Source organism: Aquarana catesbeiana, linkage group LG13 (assembly GCF_042186555.1).
Source record: "Aquarana catesbeiana isolate 2022-GZ linkage group LG13, ASM4218655v1, whole genome shotgun sequence".
Lineage (NCBI taxonomy): Eukaryota > Metazoa > Chordata > Amphibia > Anura > Ranidae > Aquarana > Aquarana catesbeiana.
The window spans coordinates 60,175,373-60,195,027 of record NC_133336.1 but is presented as its reverse complement, the minus strand read 5'-3'; the positions used below and the strand labels follow the sequence as shown (position 1 = coordinate 60,195,027).

Genomic DNA, 19,655 nt, shown 5'->3' with positions numbered 1-19,655 from the left:
TGCTAGCGGCCATAGCCGCTGGCAAAAATATGTAGAAAAATCTGACAGGCTGGTTGTACCCAAGTTGATCAATGGATCGACTTTGGTACAATCAGCCTGCCCATACGTTAATTGAAATTTGGCCGGTCCCTGCTGAGCCAGCCCAGTTTTGATCCATATATGGCCAGCTTAAGGGTTTATTATTATTATTCAGGATTTATATAGCGCCAACAGTTTGCACAGCGCTTTACAACATTAGGGCATACAGTACAGTTACAATACAATTCAATACCGGGGGAATCAGAGGGCCCTGCTCATTAGAGCTTACAATCTAAGAGGGATAAGTAAATAACTGTGGGGGATGATCTGATGAAGAAAATGAAAGTACAGTTAGGTGGAGGCAGGATAGGCTCCTCTGAAAAGAAAAGTTTTCCGAGAATGCCTAAAAGTTGATAGAGTTGGAGATAGACAAATTTAGGTAGGGAATTCCAAAGGATAGGAAAAGGCTTGGCAGGTCCTGGAGATGAACATGGGAATTGGTGGCAAGGGAGCTAGAGAGCAGGAGATCTTGGTGGGAACAAAGAGGACGATTTGTTTATTTTGAGACTAGGTTAGTGATGTAGCTAGGGGCCGAGTCATGGATGGCTTTGTAGGTTATTGTTAGTATTTTGAAGTTAATTAGTTAGGTAACCAATGGAGGGATTGGCAGAAAGGAGTAGCAGACACTGAGCGGTTTGTAAGGTGGGTGAGTCTGGCAGCAGCTTTCATGATGAACTGAAGGGGGATTGCCTATTTAAAGGTAAGCCAATGAGGAGGGAGTTACAGTAGTCGAGGCAAGAGATGAGCAGGGAGTGAATCGGGAGCTTTGTGGTTTCATCATTTAGAAACTGACATATTTTGGAGATGTTGTGGAGGTTGAGGCGGTAAGCCTTGGTGATTGGATGTGGGGCCGTAAGAGTTCAGAGTCTAGGATAACACCTAGCACCCTGGCATGTGGGGACGGGTTGATGGTTGTGCCATTGCTCTTGACAGAGAAGTCAGGGGAAGAGGCATGTGGGGGAAGAAATATTATGAGCTTGGTTTTAGACAAGTTGAGTTTGGGGAAGTGGTGTGACATCCAGACAGATATGTCTGTTAGAAAGTCAGTGATGTGTGAGGAGACTGATGGAGTGAGCTGAGGGGCTTAAATCAAATTTAGGAGTTATAAAAGCATAACCAATGTCAGTACATTCAAGTATACTTCATCCAGTAACACAGTAGTTTAGGTAATGCATACTATATTACTAGAGTTCAGAAAATATTTCCGTAGGTAGTAATTTCTAACTAGCTTCCTTTTAAACTTTAGATTTGGTGGCTGCTGTTGTAAGACATGTTGTGAATGGTGAGACTTGGCAGTGACAAATTTCAGGGCAGGAAAGATGACAAAGCAGCTACAACTTTGCCATAGTAGGACCTACCATGTGTGGGTTCAAATGTAATCTGTATGTAAATATTGCCATGAAAATATTTATTTCTCCAATTTTAGGAGGTTGGTACTATTGAGAATGAAGTCAAAAAGATGGAAAAGAAAGTGGGTTCTATTAGAACTATTTTGACATCAAGTGACATTGATGATATGTCACCTATAGAGCACCACAGGCATGGACAGGTAAGAGCTTCTACTTGATAAAAAAACAGCACATTTATCTGATGTAAAACAGATAACTTTAAACTCCTTATCTCTTAAAGGGTATAAATTTACACTTTATACCAGTGTTTCTCAACCTTTTTAACATGGAGAAACGCTTGATTGAACTTGCTGGGATCAAGGAACTTATGCTAGTGATTAATATATCTACAACTCACGATACATTTGCGTGATGCTCACTGGGAAAATGTTCCTCAGATTAATGGGCAGTAGAAATAATGTCCCTTACATTGGTGGTCATTGGGTGGAATCCCCGATACAGAGAGCTTAAAAGATAATTGTTGTAAGTGGTTTATCTGAAAGAGAAAAGTTGCTCATTGCTCAAGTAACCCCTAGCAAACTCTGGAGGAACACTTGTTGAGAGAGACTGTTTTATACTGCACCAAGGTGAATGCTGTGCTTCCTCTTACTGGTTGGCCCTTTACATATAGAAAGACATGCATGTGTACATACACCCATGGGAACATGTGCTAAATTGTACACAGTCTTGTGCGCTGTGAAGTTGCTCTCCTTAACAGCTACCCCATGGTATTCAGGGATAGACACATCCACTCCTTCATGGCAAATGCTGTCATCGTCAGTGGTCACCTAACAAAACAGTGAAAAAATAAAGAAAAGCAGCGCTGCTCTTAAGTCCGTCTACATTAACATCCCAAGCTGATAAATATAGTGTCTTATAGTGTAAACCTCACCTCCTAAGTAGCTTGTAGACCAAGAATGAGGAACAGAGTGCTTTAAACCATAAGCCAGATCAGGTAAAAGGAATTGTTTAGCTGCTAGGGATTACTGCACTCTCCTGTTTGCTAAGGCAAAAAAAAAAAATTTTTTTGAGTCACTAAAAATGAGAATACACAAAGTGGAGGTGTTATGAAGGATTGTTCTGGCCCATTGCTGTGATATCACCCCTCACACACACCCTAAATGAAATATCAGGCCGTGTCCAGTTTTTGCAATGTTGCATCCACTTTCATAATACTCCACTCTTTTGTCAGGATAAAGTCAATTCTGATAACAAAGTAATGCCCCGTACACACGGTCGGACTTTGTTCGGACATTCCGACAACAAAATCCTAGGATTTTTTCCGACGGATGTTGGCTCAAACTTGTCTTGCATACACACAGTCACACAAAGTTGTCGGAAAATCCGATCATTCTGAACGCGGTAACGTAAAACACGTACGTCGGGACTATAAACGGGGCAGTGGCCAATAGCTTTCATCTCTTTATTTATTCTGAGCATGCGTGGCACTTTGTCCGTCGGATTTGTGTACACACGATCGGAATTTCCGACAACGGATTTTGTTGTCGGAAAATTTTATAGCCTGCTCTCAAACTTTGTGTGTCGGAAAATCCGATGGAAAATGTGTGATGGAGCCTACACACGGTCGGAATTTCCGACGACAAGGTTCTATCACACATTTTCCGTCGGAAAATCTGACCATGTGTACGGGGCATTACAGTTTCAAGAATGTTATTGCCTTCACAGTCATATGCATGAATGTTAAAGCCATTTTTAAAATAACACTGCTAGGAAAGTAATCTGGGGTCAGCCCATACCTGACACAGCCTCTAAGGCCTGATTCACATCTATGCACGTTTAGTGCTCTTTGCATTTTGTAGATTTGCACTACAGAACATGTTCCATAGGAAACCATGTTGAATGGACTGTAGTGCATATCTGCAAAAAGCACTAAAAATGCATATGTGTGAATCAGGCCTAATTCCTTGCCTCTACTGCTGAACCCCTGGCCATACTTTCACAGTTTTTCGGCACCTCCTGTGCTGAAATTTGCCTGCCCCTTCCTACTTCCTTCACATTTCTATTGGCCAGTGAGGCAACCCTTCATAGTAATGGGCCATTTTAAATTTGAGGGAATGTGGGGGACAGCGACAAGCTCTAACACTATTCCAAAATGTCAGTGTTATGATAGTTAGAATGGTCAAGAGTTTTCAGAAAGGACTCACAGCAAGCAGCCTGTTCCTGGTTTCTTTATCACCTCTGTAAGCATTCAAACCTACAAAACCATTTCAATTAGGAGCAGTGCAGTTTTTATTTTATGTAAGCTGTGCAATTGCGAAGAATCAATGCAATCGCTCTCTTGTAGTCATTTCATCCATGTATTCAGCTGTTTGCCTGGAGGTCAGCTTTAACAGGTCTAACTTCAGTTACCAGCAATAGGATGTATTGGTTATTGTACTTTTCAATATAATTATCATACTCGGACTGAGAAAGATGAAAAGTAGGACACTCATAGCTTGTTTCAAGACTCTTTATTGTGATTTCTTAGTAAATGCTATAAAAACATTCAGCCATTTCACATGGATCCCCATGCAGAGTCTTGACTGTCCTGCTTTTCCTTATAAATGATAGTTGATTTATAGCAGTGGGCACCGGGACTTGACAGCAAGCAGTCCAAGGAAAGCAATTGGTCCTTGTCCCTGGTGACAACTCGCCTCCTGGTGAGTTTGGTATCTCCTGTGCCTAATGTACTGAGAGTGGACTATGGGCACTGTTCTACAGTAAGGTCTTCTTGCATAAATCTCCTAATGTTTTTAATGGTTTTTTCACATATTGCCTTTCATTTTTAGGTAATCCTGGAAAATATAGACTCAATTAGAAGGACAGTTGCAGACATCGAAGCCTATAGACCTGCTCTTCCATTATCAGCCTCTGGCGTGCGGTCACTTTGCGTGTTCAGGAGAATGGGACGACTCTTGAGAGAGGCTGAAGTGCTAGAAAAGGTTACCAAGGAGCAGAATAAGCTTTTAGAGGTACGAGACATATATGTTTGTATCTCAAGGACAAATAGACAGAATAGATGAACCATCTTGTTTCTATATGTCTGTCTAGTCAGATATATTCTAGTTGTCCTTACAGCAATAGCAGCTGTCTGTAGTGATGAAGGTAAATTATTCAAAATTCAATTTTGTCTGCAATTTTTCATGGAGACAAGCAATATGAATATTTTTTTGTTTAAAACTATACTTCAGGAGCTGATAAAAAAAAAAAAAAAATATGAATACTATTTTCATGTCTTTATTTCCCTTTCCTGTCTGACTATACTACATTTTCCACAATGTTAGTGCTGTATGAAGAGAAATTTTATTACTTCAGTATATGCTATTTTGAATTTAAAGTGATTCTAAACACACACTGTTTAACTGCGTGTGGACCTCCCCATGCCCATATACTGCGGCAGGGCGGCCGCTTTGTGCTAGATCACTAACCTAGTACGTGATCTGACACTTCCGGGTCTGGGGCATGCGCACGTGCCGCCGGTGACCCGCTCTCACTGTGAGCAGGAGCCAATCAGCAGGGCCAGCGGACCCGATGTCCGCTGGGACCTGCCGATTTTTCAGTAGACAGGCAGAACGGTTGCGTACTGACCCTGCTAAGCAGGGACACAGATCTTTGCCCCCCCCCCCAGGTCAAAGCACCTCCCCTACAATTAGTAAGCATTCCCAGGGAATACATTTAACCCTTTAATAGCCCCTGATAACTTTTTCCATGCCAGTGTCATTAGTACAGTGACAGTGCATATTTTTAGCACCAACTGTATTCGTGTCACTGGTTCCCAAAAAGTGCCTAAAGTGTCAGTTAGGTGTCTGATTCGTCATCTGCAATATTGCAGTCCTGCTATAAGTCGCTGATCACCGTCATTACTAGTATAAAAAAAATGGAACAAAAATATCCCATAGCTTGTAGACACTATAACATTTGCACAAAACAATCATCATAAGCTTATTGGGATTTTTTTTTTTTACCAAAAATATGTAGCAGAATACATAAATTGATGAAGAAATTAGATTTTTTATTGGATATGTTTTATAGAAGAAAGTTAAATAATATTTTTTTTTTTCAAAATTGTCTACCTTTTTCTGCAAAAAATAAAAACTGCAGAGGTGATCAAATACCACCAAAAGGAAAGCTCTATTTGTGTGAAAAAAAAGGAAAAATATTTTACCCGAGTACAGCATCGCACGACAGCGCAATTGTCAGTTAAAATAACGCAGTGCCGTATTGCAAAAAATGGCCTGGTCATGAAGGGGGGTAAACCTTCTGGAGCTGAATTGGTTAATTTACATTGTCCCTTTTATTTCTGTATGTGGATGGTGGCACTGTAATATTAATAATTAAAAAAAAAAATCTTAGTACCTTTTCCTAATCGATATACAGCTGTGACATGACCCAGATCTTTCCCAGCCTGTCTGTAGGGAAAAATAAGGAGGAGGAGCTTCTAGTCCTCTGCTGTTGGTCACGTATTCAAAATAAAAAAAAAACAGCCTTTGGAATACCGAGTAAAAATAATTTATATCAATAAAAGGTTTGAAATTGCCATACAAATAAATATTTGAAATCAAATCTTTATTATTTTTTTGGCAAAGTCTTGGTGTGGGCGGATTCCTGCCAGTCACAGGCTGTGTCATGCCCTTCCAGCCTGTGTCTAAGAATAGGAGGGAGGTGAAGCCTCCATTAATCTACATGTAATATCCCACCCCCATTGTGTTTAGCTGGTTAGTGGACATGGAGGAGAAGGGAGGGAGTGGGTTGTCATTTGCCACTGTGTATACACCCACATGTATGACTGTATAGTTACATAGCCTGCTCAGTAAGGATGAGCTCAGGCATGTTCGCAAACAGCACGTGCAGAGCCTGCCAGGAAGTCGGCACTGAGGAGCTCTAACCACAAGCAGTGAGACATTGTCCCGATGCGCGGCTGCAGAGATTGGGAAATGTCTCACTGCTTGTGATTAGAGCTCCTCAGTGCCGACTTCCTGGCGGGCTCTGAACGTGCTGTTTGCGAACACGCCTGAGCTCATCCTTACTGCTCAGATCTGATGGGGAGGAAATGCTCAGCATAGAAACTCACTGAAAACTGAGCATGTGCAAAGTTGCTACCACAGCTGCAAAATCCCTAGCTGAATTGGAGACATGAACAGAAGGTGGAGATAGAGAGCAGCAGGATCAACCAGCTTTTTGGCAGAATACAGAATACATGACTCGTATAGTGACGGAGTATGAACAGCATGTAATACAGCATTTGTATGTAAAAAAAAATGCATACGTGATGAATTCAATTTCAACCTTCAATGTTCCTAATGGTCATTCATTAATAGAATAAATACCCAATGATCCTGTGAGATCAGGTTCTAATGCAGGACAACAGGGCTATTTTACTTGCAGTGAATTGGCCACAGCATTGCCACCCTTTGCAGTGGTGTCCTAAAATATACTGAGGAGGAAGCGTTATTAAAGTTGTCACCACTGATGACCCTTCCTGCCAATCCGAGGCTGCAGGGAAATATACAGCACATGCATTATTCATTGTGCAACTGCACTTATCTTGTAAGGCTCGTGGGTCAAATAAAGTGGCCTTTCAGGTGCTTCCATATTTGTTTGTCTTATGCCCCGTACACACGATCGGATTTTCTGACGGAAAATGTGTGATAGGACCTTGTTGTCGGAAATTCCGACCGTGTGTAGGCTCCATCACACATTTTCCATCGGATTTTCCGGCACACAAAGTTTTGAGAGCAGGCTATAAAATTTTCCGACAACAAAATCCGTCGTCAGAAATTCCGATCGTGTGTACACAAATCCGACGGACAAAGTGCCACGCATGCTCAGAATAAATAAAGAGATGAAAGCTATTGGCCACTGCCCCATTTATAGTCCCGACATACGTGTTTTTTACGTCACCGCGTTCAGAATGATCGGATTTTCCGACAACTTTGTGTGACTGTGTGTATGCAAGACAAGTTTGAGCCAACATCCGTCGGAAAAAATCCTAGAATTTTGTTGTCGGAATGTCCGAACAAAGTCCGACCGTGTGTACGGGGCATTAGAGTTAGTTTGATTTGCTTAACACCTTCATACCCCCCCCCCCCCCCCCCCAAGCTTCCCTTTAATAGGGTCTGTACGTCCAGAGGGTGGGAAGGTTCGGCGATCATGTGACCACTATTGATTGGTCCCCCAGCCATTAGTGGGAACCCAGAGCTGTCTTCTACACCTCAGTTGCTATGCTTGGAAGCATGTGGTGAGCACTCTCTCAGCACAGAAGCATGTGTTATGCAGACAGCAAAGGGTTAAGGAGTTGCAACAAGCTTTTTCCAACCTTCATCGAGCTGCTTCTATTTAGGGATGAGCTCAGGCATGCTTGGATCCTAGTCTGAAACCCACTTGAGCTATCCTGCCAGGAAGCTGTCACTGCACAAAACCAATTATAGGTGGCTAAGGTATCCCCTGCCCTGTGGCCGCACGTATACAAGGGACGTGTATACCTGTGAATGCCCTGGCCACTTATCATTGGTTTTGTGCAGTGACTGCTTCCTGGCAGGGTGACTCAAGTGGGTTTGGACTAGAATCCAAAAATGCCTGAGCTCATCCCTACTTCTGAGTTGCTTTTGTACCTATAATGTTGTTAGAATAGCAAATCAGCTTGGATGCAAACAAAATTATGTGTACCCGAATGTTCCGCTAGTTTTTGCTTTTCAAAACTATAATGCTTTATTAAAAGTGTACTAAAAAAGGATATTAAAAAGTTATTTTCCTTTGCTGTTTTCTAGAATACATTCACTTTCCTATCACGAATACACAATACATTACTTTAATCAGCTTTATGAAACAAGGATATAGATCATTACCTGTTTGTTGGAAACTTGGTCATTCATAGAATATGTACGCAAACCACTGTAAATCATAATTTTGGGGCTTTTTTTTTTTTTGTTTATTTGATCTTGCAGCCAATCATTGGTGAAATGTTGGAGCTTGAACAAGAGCAGGAAAATCTAAAACACATCTCCAAGAACTTTACATATGAAACACCTGATATAAAGGTAAATAATGTATTTTTGAGTTTTATGTATGCATACATGCCAGAAGTAAAGTGATAAAAAATTCAAAATTCTGACTTGTCCCCTAATGGAAATTGAGGGGGATCTTCCAATGGGGGCACACTTGTTCTGGTGACAAGTTTTAAGAGGGTGTTGCCCCCACTATCAAGAGATTTCATCTCACTTTCCCTTGTGTGTGTATAGGACAGAAAGAGAAGGGATGTGTCCCAGTGATAAAAAAAAAAAAAAAAAAGTGTTTAAAGTATACTTTAAAGAAACTCAGTTCCGTAAGAAAAAGAAAAAACTGCCTACAAAAGAAGACTTTTTATGATAACCTATCCCATGCCCATTTATTTCGATCCTTGTTCTGTTCAAGAGCTATGGTTGCCTGAAAAATCGTCACATCCAACACCAGCGGGAGTGTCAGATGCTTGCCTAACTCATTTCGTCATCCAGACGTTTCTGTGCTGTAGTCCTCTAGTCCAGCCTTTCTCAACCCGGGGTGCCGTGGTGGCATCCTGGTTGATAAAGGTTGTCAGATCTGACCGTGCTTACGCTCCTCCACCGAACTACTTTACATCTGCACAGCAAGAGCTCAGTTAGGCAGTGGAAGCAGGAGTGGCTTCCTGAGTCCTGAGCTCTCCACTTCCCCCACAGGGCAGTGCCAGGCAGTACAGTACCCGTTGCGAGTTCAGGTACTGTATTGCAGTTTTTGTGCAGGCTGTGTGTGTATTTGTATGTGTGCATGTATGTATGACATTTTAGGGCCCATTCATAGCATTTGACAGGCGGAGAAGAGGCGATATGTTGTCTACTCACCCCGTTTTACCCATCTAAATGCAACATCACCGTGCCGCAACCACGTGCAGTGCAGCCCCATTCACTTAAGAGCATACCTCCAACCACAGCCATAGCATGTGCCACTGCAGCTAAAGGGGGAGCAGTGGGAGATGGCCAAAATGCAGCTCAACCACTTAGTTTTACGGTTTCTCAACCTCACATGTGAACAGGTCCTTGATTCACATTTGTGTCACCGTGTATAGGGTAGCCCATTCATTTCATTCAGTCATTGTACCCGCAGAAACACAGGGAAAAGTCCCTGAGCCTTTATGAAGATCGCAGTGCACTGAAAACGCACGGCATTAGCCAATGTGTGGGGGAACCAATAGGAAATATTTACACATTTTGTGTGCCTCCAGCAGCCATCACCGCTGGTAATCGCTGGCTATGCAGAGAGCCACCAATAGCTGCAGCCGCTGGCGACCTGTCATTATAGTGAATGGGACCAATGTGAATGTAGCCTAACACTACCCTCTACCCATTTGATGATGTTGCTGTCCAAAGGTGTCTCCATTGGTCTGCCATAGAGTGAAGCCACCCAAAGGCAGGAAGTGTGTTTCTGGATGGATCACCAGGTGAAAATAATGGAGAAAAACCTTGAAAAAGAAAACTAATGCAGTCACTACATTTAAAGTGATTGTAAAGTCTGTGTTTTTTAGTTGAAAATAACAAACATGTTATACTTACTGAGTGGTGAAAAATGTAGCGCTAACTAATAACACAAATGTCGTGATAAATGTGCCAAATAACAATTAATATTTAGGAAAACTCAAAAGTCCATCTAAAAAATTGTCCATATACAAAACGGTGTTAAAACAAGGAAGGAACCTATGACATTCAAATGTATAAAGGCCAAAAAAATAATATAAATAATATGTCCAACTCTATATACAAAAAAATAATCCAACACCAGATGGTAGAAATCCAAAAGTGGTGAAAATGGGAATGCAACTCCAGCCGTAGAGGCAACATCAAATAGGAAATCATCAAACACTGAATGACCTGTAGATGCTCTTACCGGAACGGGTGGACTCTAATGTCAGCCGCATAGAGTCATCAAGGCAGTATGCCACATAGGGCAGATGTATGGATATCCAGATGGTTCAGGTCTCTAGGGTAGGAGGAGGCCTTTGGTGACCTCCAATTCGACCTCCAATCCAAGAGCCGTCAGGGTTGGATCCTGATGATGGGTTCACCAAAACAGCATATCCACTCACATCGGGGTAGTATGTGGAGAAAAAAATAGCTTCCACATGGTGCAGGTCAAAAGGGGTATTTTATTTCTAAAAACCGATATACAAGTAAAACGTGATCACAAGTAAAATGAAGGCAATGTAGAGAGTGATAAAACGGCCCTACGCGTTTCGACTGATGGGTCTTCAACAGGGGCCCCTTTATCACGACATTTGTGTTATTAGTTAGTGCTACATTTTTCACCACTTTGCTTCTTATATGTTTGTCACATTTTATGTAGCTGCTTATTTTTTACATCTTTTTAGGGGTTAGCGCAGTAATTCTTTCACCCTGTTATACTTAAACTGAACAACTACAAGCTACAAGACGTGAGCTAATAGCCTAGAATGGCCAAATGCAGACAGATCTGTTAGGATGGGTAGCTGGGTAGAGAGCTGCCATTCTTGTTTGAAGCTGTACATCACCTGGATCCCAATCCGGCCAGTATATAGTCATAGAAAAAAAAGGTGTGTTTCCTTTCTCCAGAGAAAAGGGAATGATCAGTGATTAGCTGCACATTGAACATTCAGCATGTAGGATACATGACTGAGGGACTTGCAGAGTATTGGGGCTTTCCATTACCTGTAACGGGAAAACCCCAACTAAGACATCGTCCCCTTATCCAAATGGTCGGACGACAACATTGATTTGGAGTTGAATGGCCATAACAGCCTTTCATTTTACAAAAACAACTTAATTGATACTTAAGTCAGTTTTTTTTCTTTAAAAATACCAAACATGTTATACTTACCTGCTCTGTGTAGTGGTTTTGCACAGAGCAGCCCGAACCTCCTCTTCTTGGTTCCCTTTTCGGTGCTCCTGGCCCCTCCCTCCTATTGAGTGCCCCCACAGCAAGGAGCTTGCTATGGGAGCACCTGAGCCAAGCCACAGCTCCCTGTGTTCATTCAGACACTGCACCGTGGCCCAGCCCCACCCCTTTCTCTTCTCATTGGCTGACTGACTTTGACAGCAGCAGGAGCCAATGGCACTGCTGTCTCAGCCAATGAGGAGGGGGACTGCTGCACACAGAAGGCTTTTTATCTTAAGGGGGTTGTAAAACCTCCTATCATACCCCCCAGAGCCCCCCTTTTACTTACCTGAACCCATACTTTTCAGTGACGGGGATGAGCACACTAGCTCCAGCTGTTGTCTCGGGTCCAGATTGGATAGATTGACAGCAGCGCAGCCAATGGCTCCGGCTGCTGTCAATCAAATCCAATGATGCGGGAGCCGGGGGGTGGTGCCGAGTTCTGTTTGTGTCAATAGACGCAGCAGAAGGACACGGTAGCGGCTCTCCAACGGGGCACTCGAGAAGAGGAGGAACCAGGAGCACCGCTGAGGGACCCCAGCAGAGAAGGATCGGGGCCACTCTGTGCAAAACCAAATACACAGAGAAGGTAAGTATGACTTTGTTTTGTTGTTTTTTTTAAAGGAACCTTTAGATATCATTTAATGCATAGAATGCATTAGGATAAAAAAACCTTCTGCATTTACAACCACTAGGATTAGTAAGCTTCAATTTATGTATATTTTTTCTTTTTGGGCTTAATACGGCTAAGTTGATGACCCACAAAATGTATGCAAAGAAAGGCTCCTGACCTTCCTGATCTGTATACTAGAGGGTCAGTATAAATAAGGCCTCATGCACACTGGACTTTTTGTTGACGTTTTTACAGCAGCTGTTTTAGGCTGTAGACATTTATTTCTACAGTCATTAAAACTGTCCATCATGTTATCCTATGTGTCCATGCACACATAGGCTGTTATCAGCAGTTTTGGACAGTGGTGTTTTTGAGCAGTAAAAAAACACCAAAACTAGTGGTTTCTGAGAGACGTGTTTCAGCTGTAAAAACGCTGATAAACACTGATAAATGTCGTTAAACGCTCAAAAACGTCGCTCACCAGCGTTTTTTAATGTTTTTGATCCATTGAAAAAAAAGTATATATTTTCTTAAAAAAAAACCCCACTAAAATGCTAATGCAGAAAAACGCTAAAAAACGCTAATAGACGCTAAAAAATACTAATAAATGCTAAAAAACGCTATTGCAAAAACGTGTAAAAAAGTTGAAAAACTCACTACAAAGCTACTGGCGTTTTTATAACGTTATTATAACGTCCAGTGTGCATGAGGCCTAACACCCAGGCAATTAACATTTTCAGAAGGACAGCAATGGCAGCTTTAATAGCTAGGTTTCAGTTGAACTTAAAGTGTTTGTTAACTCAAATATTATATTCACTGCCAGCCCCTCTATTAGAGGATGGCGTACCACACTATGCAAGTCCTTTATAAAAACGAGCATTCTAAATTCCTCTTTAGAGCTGTCTTCAGGCCGGTCATGTGACTCGCGGCTGCTGTACAGCTCCGAGACATTGCTTCTGCGGGAGGGGATGTGACCTGCCTCTGACGTCAGCTGGGGAAATCATGTGACCTCCCGCAGAAGCAATGTCTCGGAGCTGTAAAGCGGCTGCGAGTCAAGTGATTGGCCTGCAGATGGCTCTAAAGAGGTATTTAGAACGCTTGTTTTTACAAAGGACCTGCATAGTGTGGTATGCCAGCCTCTAATAGAGGGGCTGGTAGTGACCATTGTAGGGTTTTTATTTTTAATAGTAGCAGCGGAGGGAGGAGACAGAGACACAGCTGAGGGCAGGAAGGAGGGGATGAGGGGAGCGGGGCAGTGTATGACGGAGGGACGTACTTTGACCATGATGATCAGGGCTGAGCAGCCCTGGTTATCGTGGTCAGTATAGAGAGGGGATACAGGAAGTGGCAGATTCAGGGAGGTTCTTTTAAAGTTTAGAGGGGGGCAGATTACAGAGCACAAGTTCTGCTTTAAGGGACCAGAATCTGATTTATTATTTTTTTGGGTTAACAAACACTTTTTTTTTTTCATTTTGGATAGAGCATGGTAGTGTTATAACTAAGGATCTGCTCAGGCGTGTTCGCAAACGGCACGTGCAGAGCCCACCAGGAAGTCGGCACTGCGGAGCGCTAATCACAAGCATTGAGACATTGTCCTGATGCGCGGCTGCAGAGATCGGGAAATGTCTCACTGCTTGTGATTAGCGCTGTGCAGTGCGGGCTCTGCACGTGCCGTTTGTGAACACGCCTGAGCAGATCCTTAGTTATAACCCCTGTCAGATTTTTTTTTCACCATCTGTGTCCCATTGCAGAGATTTTACTTCAAGGTTCCATAGCCAAACAGGAAGTGAGAGGAAATCCCTGCAAATGGAGGGAATTCCTTGGGGACCCCCAGGTCACCAAAACTAGTGGCCCCATTGGAAAATTTCCCCGCTATTACTTTTCTGGGGACAACCCAAAATTTGGGATTTTTCTTTTACTTTTAATGATAATAGTAAACAGGAGAGAGGGGGAATCTCCTAACGGGGGCACAGACAGCAATAAAAATGGTCAGGTGTTCTAATCCCTTTGTACTTCATCCAAAACTAAAAAATATGTTTGGTCTTTTGGTTCTACTTTAATGAATTGGATTGTTGATGAGCATGTCTGTAGATGTAATGTGTTTGCCAAAGACAAAACCCTTTCTTCTATTAATATGATCTTTAAGCTTGTTTAGTAAACCTTGTAAAGAGCAGCAATGACTGTAATTGATATCAAACAGTATGGTTTTAAGCTTTTTAACCTCAACGATCATTTTTGATTGGTGGCGATGGGATTCTGACCATTCTATGTTTTTTGAATAGTAAACCATTTTACATTTATTTCTCTGATTTACCTTTAGGAAAGAACTGAAGAATTGAGGAAATTAATGGATGGATTAAACCAGAAGAAAGAAGGGGTTTTACTTTCTCAGAGAAGCTCCGTTATTGACCAACTGGTGCGTTTACAACAGGAACCAGAAGACCAGGATCTGGCAGCTCTTTTGTCCCCAGTAACTGATGGAGTAGACCATTTAAGCGATGAGGTAATATAAATCCTAATTTCTAAGTTGAAAACCACTAAATGTAAACTAGGCTGCTACAAGAGGACCCTGGGCTGCTAAACCAGTGTTGAGAGTAAACCTTATGCTATTTCTAAAATTATAACTCCAGGATTCCTAAGCTCTTTGCCCAGACCTTCTTGTCCATTCAAACATCCATATAGCTCTGATGAATGGGGTTCTTGGAACTTCCAATGCGTTGGCTGTTTTTTAGTGGTCTACTGTGACAAAGAAAAACTTTTTTTGGCCTGTTAACGATATCTTAGCACTTTTTTTCTACAGACTCAGAGACGTTGCACCAAGTGTAAGTCATGGCACTTCGTTCACTTAATTGCTGGCTTATAAAGAACTGGTACACTAAATTAGAATATTCCCCTATACTGAGGTCCAGCTCTCCATCACTTCACCTCATTAAAAAGGGACCCAGGAAATCGGTAAAATTTGCAAGCCCACCATTTTAATTCCAGCCTTTGCATCTGTCGAGAACCATATGTCAAAATGCACAAAATATGTCTCTCAAGGGCTCTAGGGAGATCCAACTGACAGGCCTAATCAAGTTTTCATCCAGTTAACTGGTGGGCTCAGGGCAAGTGTCAAGTTTATATTTTTCAAAAAGTAACAAAAGCAGTTTCTATTGATTTTTTTTTTTTTTACTTAACTGATGTACCCAGTTCAGTGAATGTCACTAGGTGGAGCTTTCCTTGAAGAGGATCAATCTCCCTTGAATGCAAACATTTATACAGATTCATTAGAATTTAAAAAGAAGAAATGGGTAGCTTTGTAAAGCAACCTGTCAAATACCACCTTTTATCAGATTAGAGCTGTCAGAAATAAGATAATTTCTGGTTGGTTGCTATACACATGATACTTTTAGCTTGCTCTTTTGGAAACCACATCTATGTTTGACAACATTATATACTGTATGCCTCTGTTTCATTTAGATGCACTGGAATGATCCCTGCAATTTGCCATCACTAGCTGAGGAGGTGGAGGAATCTTCACTAACTACCGAGGTACAAAATATATTGTAGCTAGAAGCAGATTTTGGTTAGTAGTATCAGTTATCTCATGGGACAGCTGCCACACTGGAGGTTATGCGTTGGTGATTTACATGAAGGTATTTGATTGGAACGTATCCATTTTATGGAAGCCACAAGTAAGGTGTAGGGCTTTAAACTTCATCTAAACCAAATTAATACAATCTCATATGGGCTTTGATTGTTAATGTACTCCAGCAGTTATCAATCTTAACCCTGCAGCTTACATTAAAATAATGCCTGGTGATCCTTCCATAAAGATCCTTGTTCAGTCACTTCCTGTTATGGGGTGACCTCTTTTTCCCAAGCCTGCCACTGGATTATCTTCTGTCATACCTCCCAACTGGTGGAAACTGCAAGTGGCCATATTGACACACATTGTTTAAATGTGGTCGCCTGTTTTCACTATCTAAAGCCGCTACAGAACAATGATGTGTAGCGGACAAAGGGGTGTCTGTAGATAGAAATAGCTGAAAGAGGTTGGGGTAGATTAGCAGCACTGAGATGTGAGAGAGGGTAAAAAAGAAAAAGGAATTTTATGGAAAGAAAACAGGGAAAAGGAAAGTAGGATACACACTGCTCCAAGGCCAACCTGTAAAAGATCCAAAATGCCAAATGTGCCTGGGTGGCCTGGTCCACAGCCACAATCAATAGGAATGGAAAACAGAAGTGGCAGCACTCCAACATACAAAAATGGCTTCTTTATTGATGAAATCATGTAGATAAAATCACAAAAGACACACACAGCTCCAGGACAGTAAGATTTACTTCTTTTATCTACACGATTTCATCAATAAAGAAGCCAGATTGTGTATGTTGGAGTGCTGCCTCTTCTTTCGTTTTATATTACTACAGGACCCCCCCCCCCCATAAAACGTGACATTTGTTTGTTGACGTGCTGCATTTCATAAACATAATGTTTTCCACTTCGTTTTTATGTCTACTATAAAGCAAACCATTAATATGTTTATACAGCATGAAAGAATGCAACTCTACACAGATTTACAAAGTTGTGGTCCATAGAAGGGGGAAGATTGGCTAGCCCCTAAGCTGCTTAAGGCAGGATTCTAGCAAGCTCCCCTTCCAATATTTCTTCTATAGCTGTTCATGTGTATTGTACAGACTGTTTTGTGTGAAAAACGGTACAATCACCCTAGTTGCCAGTACACGACACTATAATTGTCAACAAAGTAAAACATTTAAAAAACCTACACCTGCAGAAGGTACAGAAAGAATGGTCAGAGTGCTAGCAGAGAGTTCTGCCATGTTACAAGAAAGAGCTAAATGTTATCAGAGAGTGTTTGTTTATATCATACTAGAGAAAGCGGCCATGATACTATAGAGCGGTGTCATGATAATGCAATGAAAGCTGCAGGTTCATAGTGTTCCATACTGTACTGCAAAAGGAACTCTGTTTTGAGAACTGCATTTTAACCAAAAGCCTAACATATTGTCAACTTATCTGCCCCATTGGTAACATTTTGGGGTTGTCTGGTGCAGTAGTTTTATTCTTTGCTTTCAGCAAAGCATGCAGGAAATGTTCTGAAAAGTATACCCAATGGTCTTTGTATGGCCTGCAGCTTTCCTGGTTAGTCTTGATGTGACATCATAAATCACATAGCACAACCAGAGGGAGGATGAAACTTCTCGTGGTGGCTGGAGAACAACATATGATACTCCCTGGAGTAGATTCGGAATGGGAAATTTAATGTCACCAACCTTGCCCCATACCAGGCCATGTCATAAACTTTAGCACCACCTGAGGCAAAATGTTTACCATGTGCCCAGGAGTATAGGCGAATGTGTTGCATTTATAGGAAAACTATAGGAATGTGGCGCTTACTGAATCTTACATATATTAAAAAGTAAAGTGCATCCAAAATCAATCAATGTGCAAGATATACAAATCCACAATATATATAATGTGATTCTAAATATAACGTGACAGAATCGATTTAGAATCACGTTATATATATTGTGGATTTGTATATTTTGCACATTGATTGATATTGGATGCACTTTACTTTTTAATATATGTAAGATTCAGTAAGCTCCACATTCCTATAGCTTTCAAATGTATTTAGTGTGAGAATACCATTGATTTTGGCAGCTACTGGTTAGGTTTCTTATCCTATTAGTACCCCCCTGATTATTGCATATATAAGACCACATAATATTCCCTCACCTTATATCTGTCACTTTAAAATGCTTATGCATTTGAGGATTCTTGGCCTTCTCCTGCATCTTACTTATCCCTGTGTGTTGCACTGAAGTCAGTGTGGATGTATCTCGATACCTGTTGCAGCTGTTGGTTGCAGATCCCAAAATGTGTTGCTTTGAAACCTATTCAGCCAATTGGAGGACTAGAAGCCCACAAATTTGGGTAAAGTCAATCTATTGCCAACAACTTTTATTTAGTGGATAAATCAGGGATTGGGTAAAACCTGTGGCCTGTGAATTGTTTTTTTGCTTTTTTCCTGAGTCCTATGGAAAATTTCCACCAGCTTCCTGCCCCTAAGATTACATTTAGAGGAAATTTCTCTAAAGTAGGATAGTTGTAGGATAGTTGTAACTGGAACAGGCACCCCATTGTGGTATTCCCCTTTTCCATTTGTTCCCGTGTGAACTCTAAGGCCTCATGCACTCTGAGCGATTGCTCATCTTACCTGAAAGCCTTTTCTCCTAGCAGGAGAAAAGCCGCTTTAAAAATGCGCCTAAATCCACCTATTTAGGCACGTCAAGCATATGAGCGTTTATGGATTACATTGATCAGAATATTCATTTCAGTCTGGCTATTGGAATGAATGAACATTCAAGCGCTAAATATACCTAGAGTTTAGGCGCATCAAGTGTTTTTTCTGCTCAAAAGCTCCCCTCTGGAATGCCTTGGTGACAGTTGTTTTTTCTGTGTGTGAACTCTTCTACTATGCCTGTAAATACATATGTGTGCATGGACACATGGGGAGATTTACTAAAACCGGAGGGTGTAAAATCTGGTGCAGCTTTGCATAGAAACTAGTCAGCTTCCAGGTTTTATTGTCAAAGCCTAATTGAACAAGCTGAAGTTAGAAGTTGATTGGCTACCATGCAGAGCTGCACCATATTCTGAGTGCTCCAGTTTTAGTAAATCTACCCCATAGGCTAACATAGGTGCGTTTACAGGCAAAAAAAAAACCCTCCAAAAAATGCTTGTAAAAGCGTCATTTTTTTTTTAAGCCCTGTGTGCATAAGTCCATCCATTTTTGTCCTAGTGACAATGACACCAGGGTAAATAAAAAAAGTGGGTTTTTCTAGCTGGTACACAGCAATAAAAAGCGGATCAGGTCTTAAATATTTCTCATTTCATCCAAAAGGAAAAAAAAAAGTTTGGCTATAGATTCACTTTTATCTATGACATTTTATCATGATAAGAGAATCTAGAGCAGTGGTTCTCAACCTTTCTAGTGCCGTGACCCCTTGATAAAATTTCCTAAGTTGTGGGGATCCCTAATAGTAAAATTATTTTCGTAGCGTGGGTTGTCAGCACCCAAGGCAAGACAAGTAATTTGTGCCCCTAACCCACGGACATGTAACACTCCCCGAGTCTCTTCCACTTGTACAGTATTAAAACCCCTTATGATACATTTTAGGATATACCACTCTTTCTCTTTTGTTATTCTTTCTTTCCCTTTTATCTCTCTCTATGCTATTTTTCTTTTTTTCCTCCATACCTCTAGCCTTTTTTCTTGTTTTTTCTCTTATTCTTTCTCTCCTTTTTTCTTTGTTCCTCCCCCTCTTTTCCTCTCCCTTTCATGCATTTTCTATTTTTATTCCTTCTCTTACTCCTTGCTGGGGGGAATGGGATGAGTGGCAGTACTGGGGGAGTTCTGGTCAGCCAACTTAGGTGCTCTTGATCAAGGGCATCTGCTGATCTGAGAGCTGTAGTGGGGACTTTTAACGGCAACTATAATCACAGGTAGTGTTACTTACTGTGTCTCTGGATTCACTGTGTCTCCGACTTTGAGGTGTCTCAGAGCAGTGGCACCTATGCCAAAACCAGGAGATGGGGTCTCCTCCAGCCCCGCCCACTTAACATTCTTCACCAGTCAGCTGACCTCTAGTCTCTG

The 19,655-nt window shown here is 41.6% G+C and overlaps 1 protein-coding gene across 6 annotated transcripts in view; it reads left to right on the top strand.

The window, feature by feature from the left end:
* Window positions 1-19,655, top strand: part of SYNE2 (spectrin repeat containing nuclear envelope protein 2) — a 582,128-nt gene that overhangs the window by 344,051 nt on the left and 218,422 nt on the right. For all 6 annotated transcript variants that reach the window (XM_073609718.1, XM_073609721.1, XM_073609720.1 and 3 more), the window contains 5 exons: window positions 1,505-1,627; window positions 4,256-4,438; window positions 8,411-8,503; window positions 14,315-14,497; window positions 15,454-15,525. In XM_073609718.1, the coding sequence (XP_073465819.1) occupies window positions 1,505-1,627; window positions 4,256-4,438; window positions 8,411-8,503; window positions 14,315-14,497; window positions 15,454-15,525 (654 nt within the window). The remainder of the gene's footprint in view (window positions 1-1,504; window positions 1,628-4,255; window positions 4,439-8,410; window positions 8,504-14,314; window positions 14,498-15,453; window positions 15,526-19,655) is intronic.